Raw genomic sequence first — 21349 nt, 5'->3', positions numbered from 1 at the left:
CCCAGTCACTGTAGCCTGTTCCCAGTCACTGTAGCCTGTTCCCAGTCACTGTAGCCTGTTCCCAGTCACTGTAGCCTGTTCCCAGTCACTGTAGCATGGCAGGCTAAAAAGCTTGGAAGCGTTCTGTGTGGAAATGTTTGGATCTAGTCAGGGGAACTCTTTTCTTCTTCATCTTTTAACAGTATTCAACCCAGAAAATACTGTTGCATTAAATAAGATGCAACAGTAATATAACTTCCCTGGAAAGAGAGAGAGAGAGAGAGAGAGAGAGAGAGAGAGAGAGAGAGAGAGAGAACACAATTGAGAGATTGAGATTCTCTGGGCCTGCCTTCGCCCTCAGAGAACACTTGATCTATCCTGTGCATATTTTTCTCGCTCTATGGTCTGCACAGTTTCTGGGTGCTGGTGCCTCCGATACCTTGGAATGGTGCAGCCCTCTGGACTCAAGCTCTCCCACCTCCTTAAACGCTGTCTGTTCCCTGCCTCCCTTGCTTGAATGGTCACCTCACACCTGCCCACTCGTTTGGTGCATGGTCTCATATCCTCACCCCCCACCTCCACATCCATCATGCCACTCTCCCTCCAGAGCACCTCCTTTGTCCTTTCTAGTGTGGCTTTACCATTTCTCTCAGGTGATTGTAAGAGGCATGGACCAGTCTCCCCAGAATCCCATGGAACCTTTCCTCGGGTAGCCAGAATAAGTGCTCAGACCTTTCACTTAAAATGCAAGACTGACTCATTCCCTCCCTCCTGCCTTTCCTCCCTCCCTCCCACAGGGTCTGCAATAGTCCAGGCTGGCCTTGAACTCCCAATCCTGCCTCATCCTCCATGTGCTGGTATTGCAGCTGTACATAGTCACATCTGGCTGTGTGAATGTCCTTGGAACTCCCGAAGCTGACGTTTCATCACACAGGAGAACGTGTAAATACACACACGGCTTCCTGGTTCCTAGGTGGCTGGCTCTGCCCGCATCGTCGACCCTCATCTTTCCCATGGTACAGCACCCCACCCAGGCCACTCCAGCATTCTCAGCCTCAGAACCTCTGCGCAGGCTTCCCTCCCTGCCAAATTGTTGTCCCCAACTTGTCCAGGGCTCCAGTGGAGGCTCTGCGTGCCCTTCTGACTCCTCGGTCTGTTCTTTGTCCTCCTAATTCTCCAGCATGCTGCACATTTTTGCATCATGATACCTTGACCCCGCTGGCCACTCTGCCATATTGTCTGTGCCTCTGTCCCTCTAGTCTGAAGGCTCCGCAGAGTCGGAGATCCAGTCTTTATTCACCGCTTGCTTCTTTCAACACTTGTCAGAGTCTGGCAAATTAATGGATGCTCAGGAGATGCCTGCCAGGGTAGGCTGAGCTCGCCCTCCAAACCTCCAAATCTACCTCATAAGGTGGTTTTTGAAGATTAAGTGTGAATGTATAGGACTGGAACGCAGCGGCTGAATCAGAGCAAGCCTTTCCGAGTGACGCTTACTGTTTAAATATTTATAACCACACTTATTTAAATCACAGGCCCTCACCTTTGCCTCTCTGCACCTTGTGTGGGGGGAGAGGAAGCACTTTCGTATCCACTCAGACTTGACCTGGTGACAGATCTGCATCTGGGATGTGAGCTGTGACAACCTCAAGTCCAGCTCCAGAGTTGGATCTCTATGTCTTATGATGCCGCTTATTGACTGTCACTGACTGTCACTATCAGCAGATGGACGTGTGTGTGTGTGTGTGTGTGTGTGTGTGTGTGTGTGAACTCAGCTTCCCCCCTGTGAAGTGTGCCGAGTGAATCTGGATATTTGATGGTTCTGGACCTTTCAGGGATTAATGTGTGTAAACAACTAGTGCTGAAAGCCGCTTGGTCAGAATTACACTAACGGTGGCCACAGGCAGCTCTTGTTTCTCCTATCACGTTCCCAAGGCTGACTCCTTTATTCATGGAGAGGCATGCGTGATGCTGGATGCTGGCTTTGTCATTTGCTGCATAGCCTCTTCTCTCCTCCCCTCCCCTCTCCCTTCCCATTCCCTCCCCTCCTCTCCCCTCCCCTCTTCTTCCCTCCCCTTCCCATTCCCTCTTCTCTCCCCCCCTCCCCTCTCCCTTCCCATTCCCTCCCCTCCCTCTCCCCTTCTCTCTCTTTTTCCTGAGATGGGGTTTCTCTGAGTAGCCCTGATTGTCCTGAAACTCACTCTGTAGACCAGGCTGGATTCAACTCACAGAGACCTGCCTGCCTCTGCCCTCTGAGTTCTGGGATTAAAGGCCTGTGCCTCCACTACCAGTGCATAGCTTCTTTTTATTTTTTATAACACTTTATTTTATGTGCACGTGTGTGTGTGTGTGTGTGTGTGTGTGTGTGTGTAGGGGGACTCGTGTGCTAAGACATTGCTGGCTTTGCACAGCTTCTCATACTCCCTGCATGGGCTGTAAGGACTGAACGAAACAGTCCATCTAAGGCAGGTCAGTATAGCATGGGCAGTGAACCAAATCAAATCCACTCCTGATTTCATAAGCGTTGACCAGATCACCATGCTAATTCATTTAGGAGTGGTCAGAGGCTGGCTTGGAGCTCGGAGTGACAGTTGGGTAGCGACAGACTGAATGGCTAAAGAAGCTGAAGCCAGCGACCACAGAACATGTTTTCTAGCCCTTGATGGAAAGCATCTCAGTCAGGACCTTCCTGTGGCAGGTGCTCATTGAACATGGCTACTCACCACTCCCCTGTCACCATCCGCATCACTGATGCAGCAGGCACGTGAGCCATCAGTAACATCAGTAACAGTGAGGAAGAGCTGGGGTGGGGAGGGGGCTCAGTGCTGCATAAAGCAGAACTAAGGATGTAGCACATCCTATAAAAGTGCTTGCCCAGGGTGCATGGAAGCCTGGGTTTGATCCTCAGCGACAGAAGAAGTTCTACTTCAGCCCATGTGGTGGATGGAGAATCTGACTCCACAGAACGGTCCTCTGACTTCCACATGTGTTCATAGCACAGACACACATGCACACCCCATCCCCACACCTATACATTCTATGCATATGCAATAATAATAAAGAAGTAAAAAAATTAAAGTTCATTTCCAGGCCAGCTTGAGCTACATGGTATCATCCTCTTGACTGTTGGTAGGATGGCTCAGCTGGGAAAGGCCTTTGCCACTCATTTATGAATTTATGGCCCACAGGGTGGAAGGAGAGAGCCAACTCCTGAAAGTTGCTCTCTGACCTCTACAAATAAACAAATGTAATTTAAAAATTAAAAACAACCCCCCCCCCAAACAGCAGTAACCAAAAAGGAGAGACCCTGGAGTAGGGAGTGGGGGTGGGGGTGGGGGGAGAGAACACATTCATTGGCACAGTAGAGGCTTTTGACTGACTGGGTGATCTGTGTCAGAAAGACCCATGGCTTTGAAGACTTTGTCTTATACACATGTACGCATGCACACTTGTGCACATGCACAAACACAGACACATACACACACATAGTGGAATGGCTAAACCAACCTAACACAGGCTTTAACTCATCTTCCTTCCTTCCTTCCTTCCTTCCTTCCTTCCTTCCTTCCTTCCTTCCTTCCTTCCTTCTTTCCTTCCTCCCTCTCTTTCTTTTTGCGTGTGTGTGTGTGTGTTAAGAACAGCTGTGATCCAGTCGGGGAGTGGTGGCACACACCTTTAATCCCAGCACTTGGGAGGCAGAGATAGGCAGATTTTTGAGTTCGAGGCCAGCCTGGTCTACAAAGTGAGTTCCAGGAAACTGAGGGCCCACCAGAAAAACCTTTGGTAAACCCCCCCCCCCCCCAAAAAAAAAAGAACAGCTGTGATCCTATCTCTTTTGATGTCTAAGCATTGTTATTCACGTGGTCATCTGATGTCTGGTAGATTGCTGGAACTTACTTTTAACTGGAACAGCATCCTTTGGGCAATATCTTATTGCTTCTCACCTCAGCCCTGGGCTTAACCATCCTACTCTTTGCTTCTCTGACCTTGGCATTTGTAGATTCCATGTAGTTAATATAGGGTCTGGGGCAATGGCTCATCTGATACAGTGTTTACCACACAAGGGTGAGGACCTGAGTTTGTAAAATGCCAGGTGACTTGGGCTGTGGTTGTGGTCTCAGTGCTAGGAAGGCAGAAGACCAGGAGCTTGCCGGAACTTGCCCTCTAGACAGTCAGCCCCATCAGTGAGCTTCCAGTGAGGGACCCTGGCTCAGAAAGTAAGGTGGCAAGTGACTGAGAAAAACACTTGATGAAGACCTTGGGTCTCCACATACATGTGCACACACATGACCCTGCACACACACAAACATGTATACACTGTGCATGTACCCTATGCTAAGCGAGTTCCTGCATTTTTCTTTTTGTGCCTGGTTCATTACGCTTGCCTCGATGTCCCCTGTGTTCATTCACCTTACAAATAATAGAATTTCCTGCTTTCAAAGGGAGGAATTGTGTTCTAAGATCTTCTCTTTACCCACGCATCCACAAACATGTCTAGGTTGATTTTGTGCCATGTCTATTGTGCTTGGCGCTGTAGTACACAGGGGAGCATGGCCATCTCTTTGACTTCAAGTCCTCTGGATGTTACCCGGATGGTGTTTCTGTGTCAGGTTGCAGTTTCACGATGACGTTATGTACACAGCTATAAAGTATTTTAATCACATTCATCTTGGTTCCCTCTGTTTTCTCTCATTTCAGCGGGTCCTCGTTCCTCTTTCTCTTCCCAACCGGTCCTTTATCTTTTTCTTGGTGGTGGTGGGGGCCTCACTATGTAGCCCTGTCTGGCCTAGAACTCACTATGACTGAGATGACCTCAAACACAGAGATCTGACAGCCTCTGCCACCGGAATGATGGGACTAACGGCATTCATCACCTCACCTAGCTTTATGTTATTATCTGCCTCAGGCTGGGGTGGGGCCCCCTAAGCTCCTCCCCACTCCACAGTAAGATGCTCACATTCCCGGTCTTGTAGGTTTTATGTAGGTAATTAGAGATGCCGAGTATTTTTTATACTCTTCATTCTATTTTCCAAGCAATATTCATTAAACATCTGTTTGTCAGAAGCCAGTGAGTCTGTACCAGTGTGAGTTAGAAACTGTGTGTCCCTGCACACACCTGGTGCCTGCAGAGGATCCTCTGGAACAGGCGTTCTGGATGGTTGTTCGCTGTCATGTGGGTACGGGGAGCTGGATCTAGGTCCCCTGCGAGAGCAGCACCTGTGCTTAACTGCTGAGCCATCTCCTCAGCCCATGTGCCTCCCTTTAAAGGCATTTACCTTTTGGAATAAATACACTGATGGTGTTAGAATGAGATTTTTCTGCTTTCTGGAAGAATAAATACGCAAATATGCCCTGTCTTTGTCATGAATTGTACAGTACACCACTCTCATGTCTATCCACGGCAGCCTTACCATCAGAGAACAGGAGATGAGTGTGACATGATTGTTGTATATCTGCTATCTTAAAGAGCTGCCACAGTGGTGATATATACTTTTAGTCCTGGCACTCAAGAGGCAGAGACAGGGAGATCTCTGAGTTCGAGGCCAGCCTGGTCTACAAAGCCAGTTTCAGGACAGCCAGGGCTACGCAGAGAAACCTTGTCTAAAAATACCAAACAACAAAACCAAAAAACCAAAAAACCCCAAAGCCAGCCAGCCAGCCAACCAACCAACCAATTAAAAACGAGCTGGCCCACTTATGTTGATACGTCAGTGTATAGTTATGAATTTGCTCCTCATCTGGCTCCCCTGGGGCCTCACCACAACTTTTGGAACTTCACAGGCAGAGATGGAGTTGGTCCAGCACATTGGTGTCCCTGCCAGTAAGATCATCTGTGCCAACCCCTGTAAGCAAGTTGCACAGATCAAGTATGCTGCCAAGCACGGGGTGAGGCTGCTGAGCTTCGACAATGAAGTGGAGCTGGCCAAGGTGGTCAAGAGCCACCCCAGTGCCAAGTAAGCTGAGGGCCACTTAGGGAGGGAGGCTGGGCAGCTGGGCGAGGATGGAGGGGGAAGGAGTGGCGAGCTGGGGAGAGGTCTTCACCCTGGATGCTGCTTGGATGGCATCACACTCTCAGAGGGTAGGGTGGTACTCCTGGGTAGGAGTCAGACCCAGGGCAGACCTGTTATAGTTCTAGGCAGGAAAGACCCAAAGGATTCCCGAAGATCAGGAAAGATGACATTTGAAGTGGGCCTTGAGGAATGAGTGGAATTTGGGGAAGCGTAAACAGCCAAGCAAATATGTGGGTGTTGGTAAACAGCATGGGCTATCCAAGGGATGCACGCCAGCATCATGCTGCTGGAACACCACATGCAGTGGGTGAAGGATGCTTTAACGTTGGTCATAGGGGAGGAGCCCAGGGCAAGTAGACTGGGAATGGATGTTTTGCTCTGGCTGTGACTGTTACTAGCCCTCAGGGGTCTGAGGGGATAGTAGGGCGTCCAGGAGCCATTCTGCTTCATCCAAAGCACAGCACCCCTCATGTTTGAGGATTCCCCTTAGGAATTTTTTTTTTTTTTTTTTTTTTTGGACATGTGGTTCCCTCTTGTGTGATATCTGAAGACTTAGGAAACCTGCCTGGTGTGGAGTTGAATGAGAAGACCTGAGCCGCCTGGGTTGATGAGGTTGGGACCCAGCAAGTGCCTCAGAAGTCGATTGGCAGTGCAGGGTGATCTAGAAAGGCTGTGCGCTCAGTGGCCTCTCAGCTATGGTGGCTCCCGGAGTCCAAAGAGGAGCAGCTGGGCGTGGCAGCGGGCGGAGTCCAAAGAAAGAGCAGCTGGGCGTGGCAGTGGGCGGGGGATAGGGGGCTCACTCAGCAGGATTGCCTCGGTTCTCCACAGGATGGTTCTGTGCATCACTACCCAGGACTCCCACTCTCTGAATCACCTGAGCCTGAGGTTTGGGGCGTCGCTGAAATCCTGCAGACATCTGCTCGAGAACGCCAAGAAGAGCCACGTGGAGGTGGTGGGTGTGAGGTGTGCAATGGGAACCAGGCACCCTGCCCAGGCCAGACTCACTACCCTTTCCCCCAGGAATCATTTGTGGACATCCTGGGCCTTCAGCTGGGCCTGCAGTTTTGCCACCAGAGAGTGTCCTCTCTTTAGAAGGAAGGTTTATTGGCATTTCTTTCCAGAGCTCCACAGTCCCCAGAAGGTCTCATCTCAGGAGGTTCTTCCCATGGGCGTGGCTTTGAGGTAGTTCTGCATGCCTATAAGCCGGAGACCATAGCCATGCTCTGGAGATGTCTCTGTCTGTGCAGAGATGGGGCCACATCTCTAGTTTCCTTTATTCTGTACTTCAGGTTCAATGCCCAGTGCCTGATGCCTTGAACAGTAAGGACTTTTGTCCCCAGCCTGTAGATGGCAAGACATAAACAAAGCAAGCCTAGTGACTTGCCCTGGCCACATGATACCTTGGGACTCCAGCCCTTATCCCCAAAAGGTTTCTCTCCAGAGAGGCATGGAGAGATGGGAGAAGTGCCACCTTTCCGTTCCTAGCTTCCCACGTGACCCTCTGTAGCCTATGGTCCCAGGCCTCAGTGGTTGCATCTGTAATGTGGGGCTACCTGGACCTTGTATGTAAGCCAAGGCTCTTCCTCCTTTCCCAGTTTTCACATTGGCAGTGGCTGTCCTGACCCTCAGGCCTATGCCCAGTCCATCGCGGATGCTAGACTTGTGTTTCAGATGGGCGAGGAGCTGGGCCACACGATGAACATCCTGGACCTTGGCGGCGGCTTTCCTGGCTTAGAGGGAGCCAAAGTGAGATTTGAAGAGGTAATGTGTGGTCAAGCATGGCCTGATGGTTATTCTGTGGTGGGGTATAACAATCCCACTGTGCACTACCTTTGGCCCGACTGTCAACACCTTGGGCTTGGTGGATTTTATTGCTATTTATTAACCCTGTGCTGTGGCTCTGCTGGGCTCATGGTCTGTGTCACTTCCCAAGCCCATAGCTGAGTTGGCTGTACCCCAGCTCTGCTTGACTCCAGCCCATGCACTTAGCTAGCTAGTTAGAGGCGCAGCCAAGGTACATTTACTTTCCATGAACTCTACAGTGGTCTGAATATGTGTGTCTTATTTACCCTCCAATGGGCTGGTAAGAAACATGGTGGGAAGGGCACGTCAGGAAAACCAACCTTTGTTTTGCTCCCATTGTATCCAACATAAATGTGTTGTCGTGATTCCCATTCTGACCCCTAGGGGCGCATCTCCTTCGTAGTGCATTACTTATGGAGTCTGGACTGTACCAAGTGGCCAGGAGAAGGCCCCAGATGTCCCGGGAATTAGCCTTGAAGTTGACAATTGTGGCTTTGCACATAGCAGAAGTCTAGTAGACTTCCCAGTGCTCAGACTGGCTGGGTATGATGAAAACATTCATGTAGGTAGGACATTCAGAATCCATTGAGTGCACCAGGCTATAAAAATACACATGTGCTGGGGGTGGCATTACACGTTTATAATCCCAGCACTTGGGAGGTGAATGTAGGAGGTCAGGAGTTCAAGGCCAGCCTGGGCTACAATAACTAACCTTTCTCCAATAAGACAAAACAAAACAACGCTAAAAAAACTCCAAGCCCACGCAACTCAATTGTATTTATAATTAAAAGTAGTGTGTGCATAAGAATGAAAGAAGTCAGCGACCAGGTTCACCCACCCTGATGGCAGATCTAGCTTTGCACGCTTGCTTTTTTTTCCCCTTGGAATCTGACCTACTGTGTAACATGCTAGTTGTTTATGGAGGAAGGATCCCTGCCCAGGAACCTGGAATCTGAGCACCGAGCATTATGGGAAAGAATACCCATTTCTATGTGGGATTATCTGGACGCGTGAGCTATATGACATCCTCACTCCAGCTCCGCCCCAGCCCAGCCTCCCCCTTCCTGGCTAGCTGTCACCCAGCTACCAGGTGGGACCTTTCCACTGCCAAATTCTTCCAGAAATCTCATGGTCCCGCACGCTGCTCTTCTCTCCAGATGGCCTCAGTAATTAACTCAGCCTTGGACCTGTACTTCCCTGAGGGCTGCGGTGTGGACATCCTTGCTGAGCTGGGGCGCTACTACGTGACGTCTGCCTTCACTGTGGCCGTCAGCATCGTCGCCAAGAGGGAGGTTCTGGACCAGGCCTGCAGGGAAGGTGGGTGTGGTGCCAGATGGGCGTGGCCGGCTAAGCAGGGCGGGGCCTTCTGTAGAATGGGTATTTTCTCTAGGGAAAGTTGCAGTCAGTTCCCCTCACCCCAAAGACAATTTTATCTCTTTATTCCAGTGGTTCTCAACCTTCCTAATGCTGAGACTCTTTAATACAGTTCCTCATGTTGTGGTAACCCCCAACCATAAAATTATTTCCATTGCTACTTTACAGATGTAATTTTCCTATTGTTATAACTCATAATGTAAGTATCTGATATTTCCCATGGTCTTAGGAGACCCCTGTGAAAAGGTCATTTGATCCCCCAAGGGGGTCTTGAGTGACAGGTTGAGAACTGGCTGTGAGAACTGGAGTCAAAGAGAATGTAAACGAAGAGGATAATGGTTAGCTAGAGGTGAGCTTCCCTCTGACCCCAGGTCTGCCTCTGCCCATCCTTTCTCATAACCTCATGAGGACAGATTTGTTGACACAGGACAGCACATAGGCAGGGACAGGTTAAGTCATCAGGTCCGGGCACAGGGTTGATAACAGTGCTGAAGTTCAAGTTCAGCCCAGGCTGCCTTGCAACTCACGTGCCCACACCACTGGCACCAGTGACTTCTTTGCCCTTCCATGTCAGAGCCCCATGAGTGAGCGGGGTCAGTGAATCTGATTTTGGGCCTTGCCCTCTGCTCCAGGCCCCTCACACCGGAGAGAGCCTCACAGTGCTGTGCTTATCCTCAGATAGAGCTTGTTGGCAGCACAGGGGCTCCGGGCAGCGTGGAGCTCCGGGCTGTGTGTGCATGTGTGCATTCGGGCACTCTCCTGACCTCTTAGAGACTTGGGGCTATCCTACCTAGTGTGGTTAGCCCGCCTGGTTTCCTACTCTGTCACACCTCCTCCCTGTCACATGCCTCTGAGAAAGTGGCTTATTGTCCTGGTGACCTGAGTTTGGGTGAGCTGCCTTCCTGCTTTTCCTGGGGCCTCGAGGGGACCCTGAGGCAACAGGGAATTATGGTGTCCTGACTCAGCTGCCCCAAGGGAATCCTCCCAACTCAGAAGTGGATCCATGTCACCAAAAAGATCCATGTCACCAAAAAGGTGGCTTTTGTTGCAGGGTCCATCTCATAGCTGCAGAAAGGGCAACCGTTTGCTGCACAGCTCTCTCCTTATTGAGTCCACTGTGGTTCTAGCCTCCGACTCCTAGGCCCCTCACATTCTGCTTGTGTGGCCCCCGTTCTCTCCCTTCCTCACAGATCAAACCGGCGCAGCCCCTAAGAGCATCGTGTACCACCTTGATGAGGGCGTTTATGGGGTCTTCAACTCAGTCCTGTTTGACAACACCTGCCCCACCCCCGCCCTGCAGAAGGTGAGCCCACCCCTGTGAATGTGCCGCCGCCCTCCCAAGCATGTGATTTTATCTAACTCCTATTTAATCAGTCTCTGTGATGCCGGGGCTCAAACCGGAGGCCTCAGAGGTGCCGAGTCACGCTGAGCATGACTGTCGCCGAACTGTGTTCCCTGAGTGAAGCTCAGTGGTAGAGAACTTGACCAGCACGCAAGAGGCCCTGGGTTCAATGCACACTAAAAGTGGTTTAAAAAAAATAGACAAAAGATCTAGGCATAGTATGTACTTGGAATCTCAGCCCTCAGGATGCTGAGACAGAAGAATTGTGAGTTCGAGGCCAGCTTAGACTTCATTGACCCTGTCAATAATAATAATAATAGTAAAGTAAGGGTGAAGATTAATGCTCATAGTCATATTTGTTTGTTTGTTTGGTTGGTTGGTTTTCCAGACAGGGTTTCTCTGTGTAGGCCTGGAACTCACTCTGTAGACCAGGCTGGCCTCGAACTCAGAAATCCGCCTGCCTCTGCCTCCTAAGTGCTGGGATCAAAGGCGTGCACCACCATTGCCGGGCAAGCTCATAGTCTTACCAAGCAGAACGTTGTATTTTTTTCATTCTTTTGGAAAATACAAAGTACTTGTTCTTGTAACATTGGTGTGATGTTGCTTCATGGTCTTCCTCTTTGTTTACACGGGGTGTGGCTATTGCTGTGCCGTTGTCACAGCTTCCAGTGTTTCTCTGTGGCTGTGTAGTACTTCAGTCACTGTAGGCCTGGCTGCTTGGCTTCCTGAATGTGTTGACAGGTATCTGTGATCCTCACTCTGGCGTTGACTGTCACAGATTTTCATATGAACAGGGGAACCGGAGTGACAAAGCCTACGGATCTCCAGCAGCTTTAGTGGGCGCAGAGGAGCCTGTCTGTGTCTTTATCCTCACAGATCAGCATCTCCCCCAGGCACTCTCTACTCCTTACCCCATGGCAGGCAGGGAGCCCATCTCTGTCTCATTCAGGGGTCTCCACATGGTGCATTGACCTTGCAATGTCTCGTTCCAAAGTTAACTATGGTTTCCAGTCACAGCTGCTTGTCTGAGGAAGCCTCCCTGACATGCAGAGGAATTCAGTTTTTCACATTCTGTATTTTTGTGGCAGTCCATATCCTACTATTCAGATTTAGGGACCAGGTTAGACTGGGCCAATCTAGTAACTTACTCTTTCAGTTCCCATTTCCTACTTTGAAAAAAATACATATTTTACTTATTCTTTGATCATTTCATAAATGTCAATAACATGTCTTGATCATTCATACTCCCAGTCCCTTCCTCTGACCCCACATCTTAATGCACCCCATGACCACTGTCCTGCCCCCCAGCCTTTATAACCCACTGAGTATAATTAGGGTTGCCTGCAGGGATACTGTCTTGTGCAGGTAACCACGGTCGTAATGAGTTCACGAGTGCAAAAGCCAGTTTCAAATCTCTGTGTTGGTGCTTACGACAGAGAGGCGTCTTGGGCGTACGTCAAGAGCAGCACTAATCTATGATTATAAACACTGGTTCTCAGCCTGTGGGTCTCGACCCCTCTGGGGGTCAAACGACCCTTTCACAGGGGTCAGATATCCTGCATATCTGATATTTACATCACAACTCATAACAGTAGCAAGATTACAGTTATGAAATAGCAACAAAAATTTTTATAGTTGGGGGTCATCACAACATGAGGAACTGTATTAAAGGGTCACAGCATTAGGAAGGCTGAGAATTACTGGTGCAGACAAATAATTAGAAGGCATTTTGTCAATGTGTCCATTTAGAAAGACAACGGCAATTGGTTTCCCCCTAAAGTCTCTGACTTCTGAGCCATGGACTTCTGATCAGGTTTGCAGTACTGCACAGGGCATGAGTCCCTCCTGAGGATCAGGCCTTCCTAAGGTTTCTGTTTTTGCAATAGGATTTTCCTATGTCTCACAGGCACCTTAGGTTAAGCTTGTTCAGCTCCAAACTCTTAGTTTCCAGCACATAGTTCCTTCTCTCAGCGGTCAGCCCGGCTGAAGAGCTTGGCATGGTGGGTTCTTGTCTTCCCTGTTTTTCCTCATGGAGTGCACCTGCAGTTCTTGAGTCCCAAATCCATTTGAGTTTAATCTCCTTTTTTCCTGTTGTCACCATCATGTGGGCCATCCCCTGATTGAGCCACTCTAGCGACTATCTAGCTCCTCCTCTGGCCCCTCCTCCTGCCCCTCCTCTGGCCTCTCCTCCTGCCTGCTTATCATCCATTCACTACATCACTCTTTCCACTCCTCGCTCCCTTCCTCCCCCCCCTCCCGACCCTACCCTTTTCTTAAAGACAGGATCTTGCTGTGTTGCCCAGGGTGGCCTCCTGGTTTAGCCTCCTGAACTCCTGGGACTGCCACAGCTGGAGTGTCACTGCTGGGACTAAATAGACTTTGGAAACGTGGGTAGGCAGTTAGAGTCAGAAAATGGGAAAAGCCCATCACCCTAATGAACCTTCGCTCATCGTCCTGGCTCCTCTCAAGCTGTGTGCATGCGGTGCCTCATCGCTGCCCGCATCACGGATGTACTGGAAACAGTTGATACTTTGCGCTTATGGCCGTGGGTTCTGTGTTAAGCATTTCACATGTCATTACTCTCAATTCTCATACGCGAATCCTTTAAGGTATATGTTATTGATCTCGTTTTCAGATGAGAAAACTGGCCTTAGTGGGTGGAGTTCCTTGTTCAGAGTCTCGGACTCTGAAAGGCGGAATGCTCATTCACTGCCACTTGGGGGTAGGGGGCTTGCTTTACTCAGCATTGATTATCTGCTCCTGTCAGAGAAGAAGCTCCTGTGACGAGACCGCCTTCCTTCTACAGTTGCTGCACCACCCACCGCTCGAGCGCTGCAGGGTCTTGTTCTTCCCATGAATGCACATCCACCTGTTAGAATGATCCTATGGGAGTGATCCAGCTGACATTGTTGAGATGGAATCGCCTTTAAGAATGATATTCTAATGATTCATCCCTAAAATTTTACCAGGCTTAGGAGTGCTTTTAAGCCTTTTGCTTGTACATTTCCAGATGACTCTCCCATTGAATTACACGCCGTCACCACTGTCTGTCTTATACACCGTCACCACTGTCTTACATGCTGTCACGACTGTCTGTCTTACACATCGCCACCAGTATCCTACACATCATCACCAGTGTCTTATACGCTATCGCCTCTGTCTTCCTACATGCTGTCACCACTTGTACCCTTCCCGCAGCAGGCATAGTGGCCTTTTGTTGGCTAATTCATCTGAAATGGCATACTTTACTATTGTTTTCATAGAAACCTTCTGATTGTGTTTATTGTTTTCTCTCCTTTGGTGCCGATGCCTTTACAAAGATCTGTTTGTTATTTTATGTATGAGTGTTTTCCTGCATGCAAACACGTGCACCACATGCATACAGAGGCCAGAAGAGGGCATTGCATTCACAAGAGCTGGAGTTATAGACTGTTATGAGCTGCCATGTGGATGGTTGGAACCAAAGCTGGTTCCAATGGAAGAGCAGCCAGTGCTCTTAACACTGAGCCATCTCTCCAGTTCTGTCAATGGTTTTTTAAAACAAAATGTAATCTTACCCCAAGACTCTCATAAAATCCGCTTGTAGTCTACTATCCCTCCTCCCACTCAAACTACGATTCCTTCTCCCAACCAGTTGTACTTTCTATTTATGAAGTACTGGGATATATGCTATTTTAAACAACTCAGTATTTTAAATCTTTATATATAGCAAGTACATCTAGGTACTATGAAAATAATTTAGTTGGCAAAGTGCTTGTTACATATGTATGAGAACCCAAGTTCAGTCTTCAACACCCATGTAAAAAGAAAAAAGCAGGTGTGGTGGTGCACACTTGTAATCCCAGCTCTGAGGACACTGTGAAGAGTGGAGCCCTGGGGATCACCAGCCAGTAAAACCTGCTCTAATCATCAAGGTCCCAGGTCCCAGTGAGAGACTGTCCTAGTTTCTGTTCTATTGCTGTGAAGAGACACCATGACCAAGACAACTCTTATAAAAGAAACCATTTAATTGGGGGGCTTGCTTATAGTTCGTGATCATCATGCAAGGGAGCAGACAGGCATGGCACTGCAGCAGTAGCTGGGAGCTTTACATCCTGATCCCCAGGCAGAGAGAGAGAGAGAGAGAGAGAGAGAGAGAGAGAGAGAGAGAGAGAGGAGAGAGAGAGAGAGGGAGGGAGGGAGGGAGAGGAGGAAGAGGAAGAAGAGAAGGAGGAGGAGGAGAAGGGAGACTGAGCCTGTCATGGGTTTATGAAACCTCAAAGCTCACCCCTAAGGCCACACCTCCTAGTCCTTCCCAAACAGTTCTAACTGGGACCAAGCATTCAAACACATGAGCCTATAGAAGACATTCTCGTTCTCATTTAAACCATTATAGAGACCCTGTCTCAAAATATAAGGTAGATGGTTCCTGAGGGATGACACCAGAGGTTGACCTCTGGCCTCCATGTGCACGGACACACACACACATACACACACGATCACCTAAATACACAAGAATATGCATATAACCCAAAATATCTGGGCATGGTGATACACACCTATAGTCCCAGCACATAGGAAGCCAAGGAAGTAGGATTGTGAGTTTGAGGTCAGCCTGGTCTATATAGTGAGACTGTCTCAACAACAACAAATATCTAACATACTAGTATTTAAATAAAACTGTATGTTCATGGCAGCTCAGTGATAGGACTTAGTATATTTGAGACATGGGTTTAAGTTGCAGCACTACACATTCATTTATTTATTCATTCTCTCTCTCTCTCTCTGTCTCTGTCTCTGTCTCTGTCTCTCTCTCTCTCTCTCTCACACACACACACACACACACACACACACACACACACACAGATCCATGTGAACTAATTGCTAAGTGGAGTAAACACCACCTCTGGTCCTGAAGGGAAGTTGCATAAGGAAGGAACTTAGAAATGGCTTCTCTCTGCAAAGTGACCTGAAACCTGAGCATCAGTGACATGACAGGAAGGGAGCTCACCCGGGACAAAGAAGCGTGAAACAGAGTGTTTGAAATGGGAAACTAGATAGGGAAAGACTTTAAAGCTTTATCTGTCTATGTATGTATGCATGCACGAGTCCATGCACGTATGTATTTTGGAGCAGGCTGTCACTGTGTGCCCGCATCTGGCCTGGACTTCACTATGGCTTGGCTTGAACTTGCAGCAGTCCTCCTGCCTCTGCCTCCCGAGTGCTGAGATCACAAGTGGGCATCGCCGTGCCTGCCTGAGGACTGGTGTTTGCCTGTGTTAAATGAAGAACTTGTAAAACATTTGTCTGGCAATTCACGAAAGAGGAGTCAAACTGGAAAGCCAGATGCTCCCTGCAGCCAAGGGAGTGCTTTATCCAGCGACAGTGAGCATTGGCGAGTCTGTGTCGGGAAACGCGTTGACAGTATCAGATAAAGCTAGCCATGTGTACCCCTTGTCCCGGCAAGTTCCCGGGTGCTAAGGAAACGACACGTGCTTGAGGAGCTATGGCAGAACACACAGGGCATCAGTTTACAGTATAAAACACCAGAAGCAACCTTAACGTTGTCAGCAGAGTAACGAATGTGTAAATGTGCGATCCACACGGAACCCTGTGCACCGGGGCCACAGGTGTGTCGACAGGCTGGATCTCAGGAGTGGAAATGTCAACAAGAAAGCAGGTCTCGGAGATCCCATGTTCCATGATGTCAAGTGTGTAGTTGCCAGAAGCATGCAGAGTGAACGTTCTCATTTAACGTTAGGCACATTCATACAAACATTTTTTTTTTTTTAAGCAAGAGAATTCCGCACACAACTGTAGTCACCCCGGGAAAAGGAAAGAAGGGGGTGTGCTTGGGTGTGCCAGGGGACATCTGATGGAACTGGAATTTTTTCTTTTGAATTTGTTTGAATAATTGTTCTTCGGTAAGTCTCTCTGTGCAGCCAGGCTGCTGGCCTGTGGGCCTCTTGCCTAGCTTCTGGAGTTCCGGGATACAAGGTGAGCCTAACCGCTTGGCTTTGTATTCCTTTAGCTGGCAGACAAGCACACAGACATTCTTCTCTTGTCACTCTGTATTTTACACAGCTTATAAGGGTGGCCTTGCATGAATTAACCAACGTCAATGTCATTATTTTATTGATATTCTTTGATAAGCTCATAATTATTTTACATGCCTTCTAGTGCTAAGAAAATTATCCGTGAGTAGTTCATTTAGTCTGTTTTAAATTAGGGAGGAATTTACCTGTGCTTTATTAAGATTATTTTCCAGCTAGGAGAGGGTACAGCTCATCTATTTGATTTCTCTATTAGAGTCTTAAGACTTTCCTGGATTAAATAATAGTGTGGCCCAGATATATCCAATAATTGTATACCCCAATGCTTCCATTACTTTGATGAATGAAAACTCTGTCTTTGAGCTTAGACCCTGACTTTTGTGCTAAACACTGACTGATTTCTTCTGGTCATTCATTGTCCCAACTCCTTTGAGTTTTATCATTTTTTCACATTTATTTATTCACTTTATTTATTTATTTATTTATTTCCATCTGTCTGTCTGTCTGTCTCTATGTGTCTGTCAGAGGACAACTTGTGGGCATTGGTTCCCACCTTCCCCATGTGGGGCCTGGAGATTGAACCCAGGCTGTCGTGTTTGGCAGCGCACACCTTTCCTTGCTGGCCATCTTGCCAACGCCACTTCCTGCTTTTTCTAGGAGGCTAGGTATATCTATAATGGAGTGTTTTATTTCTTCATTTTTCTATATATATCCTTCCCATTGTAACATTGTAAATGCTGTAATGCCAGTATTTCTCATGATGTGTGTGTGTGTGTAATATATATCATATATATTATACACACATACACACACACATATATACACATACACACACATACACTCACATATATCTATCTCTATATCTATCTCTATATATATCTATATATATACATACACATATACACACACACACACATATATATATATGTACATATAACAGAGAGCCTTAGACTTGGAGTCAGAAAATACAGGTTCAGGACCCGGCAGCTTTGCCACACAGCAGCAGAGAAATTGTAGGCAGGTCCCTGAATGGCTACTAAAGTCCGATGCTCTGGTTTCTCAGAAAACCAGGGTGCGACCTTTGACTCCTGAGGTCACTTGTGGTTCTATGCGAGGCTGTTCTAGCGAGTCTCTACATACTTAGAGTTAACTCATTGGTATACATAGACTGTCCTGTGGAGGGGCTTTGTTTTGCCTGGAGCTTTAAGAATACAACTGCTGAATGCCAGCTTGTCGTTTTCTGGACATTGAGTTGGAGTCGCCGACCTGAATTTTCCGTGTTATGGCAGTGTTGGGCGATGTGCATCTTGCCTCTCCTTCCCTTACAGGGGTGAATTTCTTGGTTCCTGAAGGGGACTTTTGACCATATGGATGGACTTGGTTACCTGAAATTTCTTGTCCGATCTCTGCCTGTATGTCCACAAATAGGGTTTTGATCCTAAGGTTATGTTCCTACTCTGTGTTTGTCGCTGCCTGTCAACTCTCTTTTTTTCTTCCATTGAAGATACTTTTGAGTGTTTTATATGTTTATGTGGATTATTTAGGGACCCATCAAGTCCATGTACCCCACCTTTCCATGCACCCCAGCCCCTTTTAAAGATAAGGGGTCTATCTCTGCCCAGAAGCTCACTGACTAATCAAGAATAGCTGGCCATGGATCCTCTATCTCTGCCTTCCCAGCCAGAGATTACAGGCGTGTTCTGCCATGTCCCGCTTTGTACGAGTATGAAAGATCTGACCTCAGGTCCTCATGTGCCATGTCCCCACCCCTCCCCAACATCTTACTCATTTTTATTTTTGAGACAGTCTTGCTGAAACATCAAGTTCAAGGCCCCTGTGGGCTACAGAGTGAGTTCAAGGCCAGCTTGGATGACTGAGGGAGACCCTGTCTCAAACATACAGAATGAGGCGAACTGTGGATACAGTTCAGTGGCAGAGTGCCTGTGTAGCGAGTGCCAGGCCCTAGATTCAAACCTAGTTGTAAAAGTTACAACTAGGGTACTTTTATTCTCCTGATGTAACTGTTATCTCCAAGGCTTACTGCTTCCATCTGCTAACTTAGGCCTAGTTTTGGAAGCGTCTAGCCTCTATCTAATCTACTCAAGACCTAGAATGTGTTCAGCCTCTGAACCTTGCTGCTGAATAAACTCTCCCTTTCTTAGTTCTTTTTGATCTCTAGCTGGCTGGTTCAGCTCAGTTGCTCCAGCTCAAACCCCTCTCCAAGCTGACTGATTTGACCTGGCTTCTCTCAGCTTCGGACTAAGGGCTCTGCTTACCTCATACTAACTCTGGCAATCTGTTCTAACCTTCTGGCTCCTTCTCCCTCTGTGACTCATCCTGTCTTCACCTGCGTCCAGCTTGTTCTCTCTGCAATCTGTCTCTATAACTGTCCTGGTAAGCTGCCTCTTCTTTTCTCTCTTTCTGTGCTCTCTTCATGAGAGTTGGGCATATCCTGTTCTATCAAATCTTTCTCTGATTTGTCACTTTGTCTGCCACTCAAGACAATTTTCAAACATGGGTGCTTTCTTCTGCAAACTAACTTCACCTTCATTGTTGGGATTAAAGGTGTGTGCTAAGGGCGTGTCTGTATTCCAGCCAGAGGGATTAAAGGTGTGTGCTAAGGGCTGAGCCACAACACAACTAGAAAAAGGTTGTTTTGTTTTGCTGTTTTTTGGTTTTTTTTTTTTGTAAATAACAGTCTTGGGGTTCACAGTGTGATCAGATATCCTGCAACACCTCATCCCACAAAAAAGACAAATGACTGAAAAAGTGAATGAATAGAATGAAAGACAGAACAGTCACAAGGTTTCCAGAGACAGGAGCAGGCACACAGTGTTGAGAGACAGAACAGTCACACAGTGTCGATTTCAATATAAAAATAAAGCCAGAAAGGGCTGGCTGTGTGGCTCAGCAGTGCTCCTGGCTAGCTGTGTGGCTCAGCAGTGCTCCTGGCTAGCTGTGTGGCTCAGCAGTGCTCCTGGCTGGCACACCCACGGCCCACGTTTGCCCACACACAGCTGCTTTCTTGTCTGTTCTCGAGCTTGTCCCTCCAACAGGCATGAGGCTAGTTGGTAACTTATAACCTAATGCTGTCTTTTCTTTGTTGTGGAGAAGCCCTTAAAGGCGGTTTGCCCAAACAGAGCACCCGTCCCTCATAACAGACCATCAACTCAATGTTTTCTAAACACTGGGGCTAGGTGGCACACACCTTTAGTCCCAATACTCAGGAGGCAGAGGCCGGTGGATCTGTGAGTTCAAGGCCAGCGTGGTCTGCAAGGTGAAGTCCAGGACAGCCAGGGCTACACAAAGAAATCCTATCTAGAAAGAAAAAGAAAGGATATGAAGCTAAACTGAGGAGGATCCGTGGATCCGTGCTTACTCCTGCTGACTTCCGTTCATATCCTCTAGATCAGAGCCTGGGATACAATAGGTCTCAATAAGTAAATGAAGGGACTGGTGAGTACAGGCTAGCTCTCAGCCTGGGCCTTTTCCTTATTGATAGGACTGGTCAATGGTTAATTTTTGTCATCTGTGTGAACCTCATTTATACTTATGGAAAGAGTCCCTCTCTCTCAGTTTCCCATCACTCCTGTGGCTGGCTAAGGTACTGGTGGCTTTTCCTCTGCTAGCCCTCACTGCATCCTCCCAGGCCTGTTGGATGGTTTCTATGCATGTCACCGATTTTTTCCCCCTATAGACCCGATCCACTCTCAGCATTCATTAGGTTACAAATCTTGAAACTAGTGCCTGCTAGCACTGGTACCACTGGAGTGTGGGGGACAGGAAGACACTGCCCCTCAGCTGACAGAATTCACTCTGTGGGGAAGTTGGGCCCAAGCACGTCAGTATTCCGTTACCAATCACAACTGTCACAAAAGGTGGGACTCTGGAGAGTGTCAAGCTTCCAGGGGCTTTGGATGCCACCTCTGAACCTAAAGAAAGCATGGCACACTTGATGTCAGACGGAAGATCTGGGGTGAAATTGGGTGTAGGGGAGGCAGGTTTGCTGGAGAGTGACCCAGGAGCAGGTGGCGTGTGACCAGTACTGCAGCAGGCAGAGCAAGGGGCCAGGGAAGCCACGCAGAAGACCCACCCGTGTTTCTCCTTCAGCTGTGACCCCTCTTCTAGGCCCTGCCCAGCAGGGGCCCTAAACTGTGGCAGAACTGCTCTGATACTTTGGTTGCCCAGAGATGGATGTCAGAGATTTCGTTTCCATTTGGAAATCATTTAAGAAGAAAGTTTACCGTTAGCCGGGTATTGGTGACACATACCTTTGATCCCAGCACTTGGGAGGCAAAAGCAGGTGGAATCTCTGTGAGTTTGAGGCCGGCCTGGTCTACAGAGCGAGTTCCAAGACCACTGAAGTTAGGAATCAGAGTGTTTGACCCAGGGGCCCTCTGTAGACTCTGCCAGGTCAGACTCGGTGACAGTTTGTTGGTCTGGGACCTGAGTCAGGGTGACTGTTACTCCCCTTGTGGGCTTCCAGCTTCTGTCTCCTGCCCATAAATCCTAGAAGAGGAAGCCTCAGGGCTGGAAGAGAGGCTGGGAATGAGCTTATGGAACGGGCTGTGGAGGTGTCTGAAAGTGGCCAGTGCGGGTGGACCCACAGACCCAGTGACAGTAACAGTCAGACTAGCGTCAACCCCTCTGCCAGCCGGCTTGAAATGATCTATGTAGCCGGGTGTGGTAGCGTAAGCCTTTAATCCCAGCACTCGGGAGGCAGAGGAAAGCAGATTTCTGAGTTCAAGGCCAGCCTGGTCTACAAAGTGAGTTCCAGGACAGCTAGGGCTACAGAGAAACCCTGTCTAAAA

General features: G+C 48.3%; 1 protein-coding gene across 1 annotated transcript in view; it reads left to right on the top strand.

Annotated features, from left to right (window-relative positions):
• The window catches only part of Azin2 (antizyme inhibitor 2), a 30384-nt gene that overhangs the window by 6023 nt on the left and 3012 nt on the right, over window positions 1-21349 (top strand). Inside the window, exons 5-9 of the mRNA XM_021159399.1 lie at window positions 5758-5930; window positions 6816-6950; window positions 7583-7748; window positions 8948-9107; window positions 10355-10467. Of these exons, the coding sequence (XP_021015058.1) occupies window positions 5758-5930; window positions 6816-6950; window positions 7583-7748; window positions 8948-9107; window positions 10355-10467 (747 nt within the window). The remainder of the gene's footprint in view (window positions 1-5757; window positions 5931-6815; window positions 6951-7582; window positions 7749-8947; window positions 9108-10354; window positions 10468-21349) is intronic.

Source organism: Mus caroli, chromosome 4 (assembly GCF_900094665.2).
Source record: "Mus caroli chromosome 4, CAROLI_EIJ_v1.1, whole genome shotgun sequence".
NCBI lineage: Eukaryota > Metazoa > Chordata > Mammalia > Rodentia > Muridae > Mus > Mus caroli.
The sequence above is the reverse complement of the archived record's forward strand: the minus strand, read 5'-3'. Positions and strand labels throughout refer to the sequence as shown.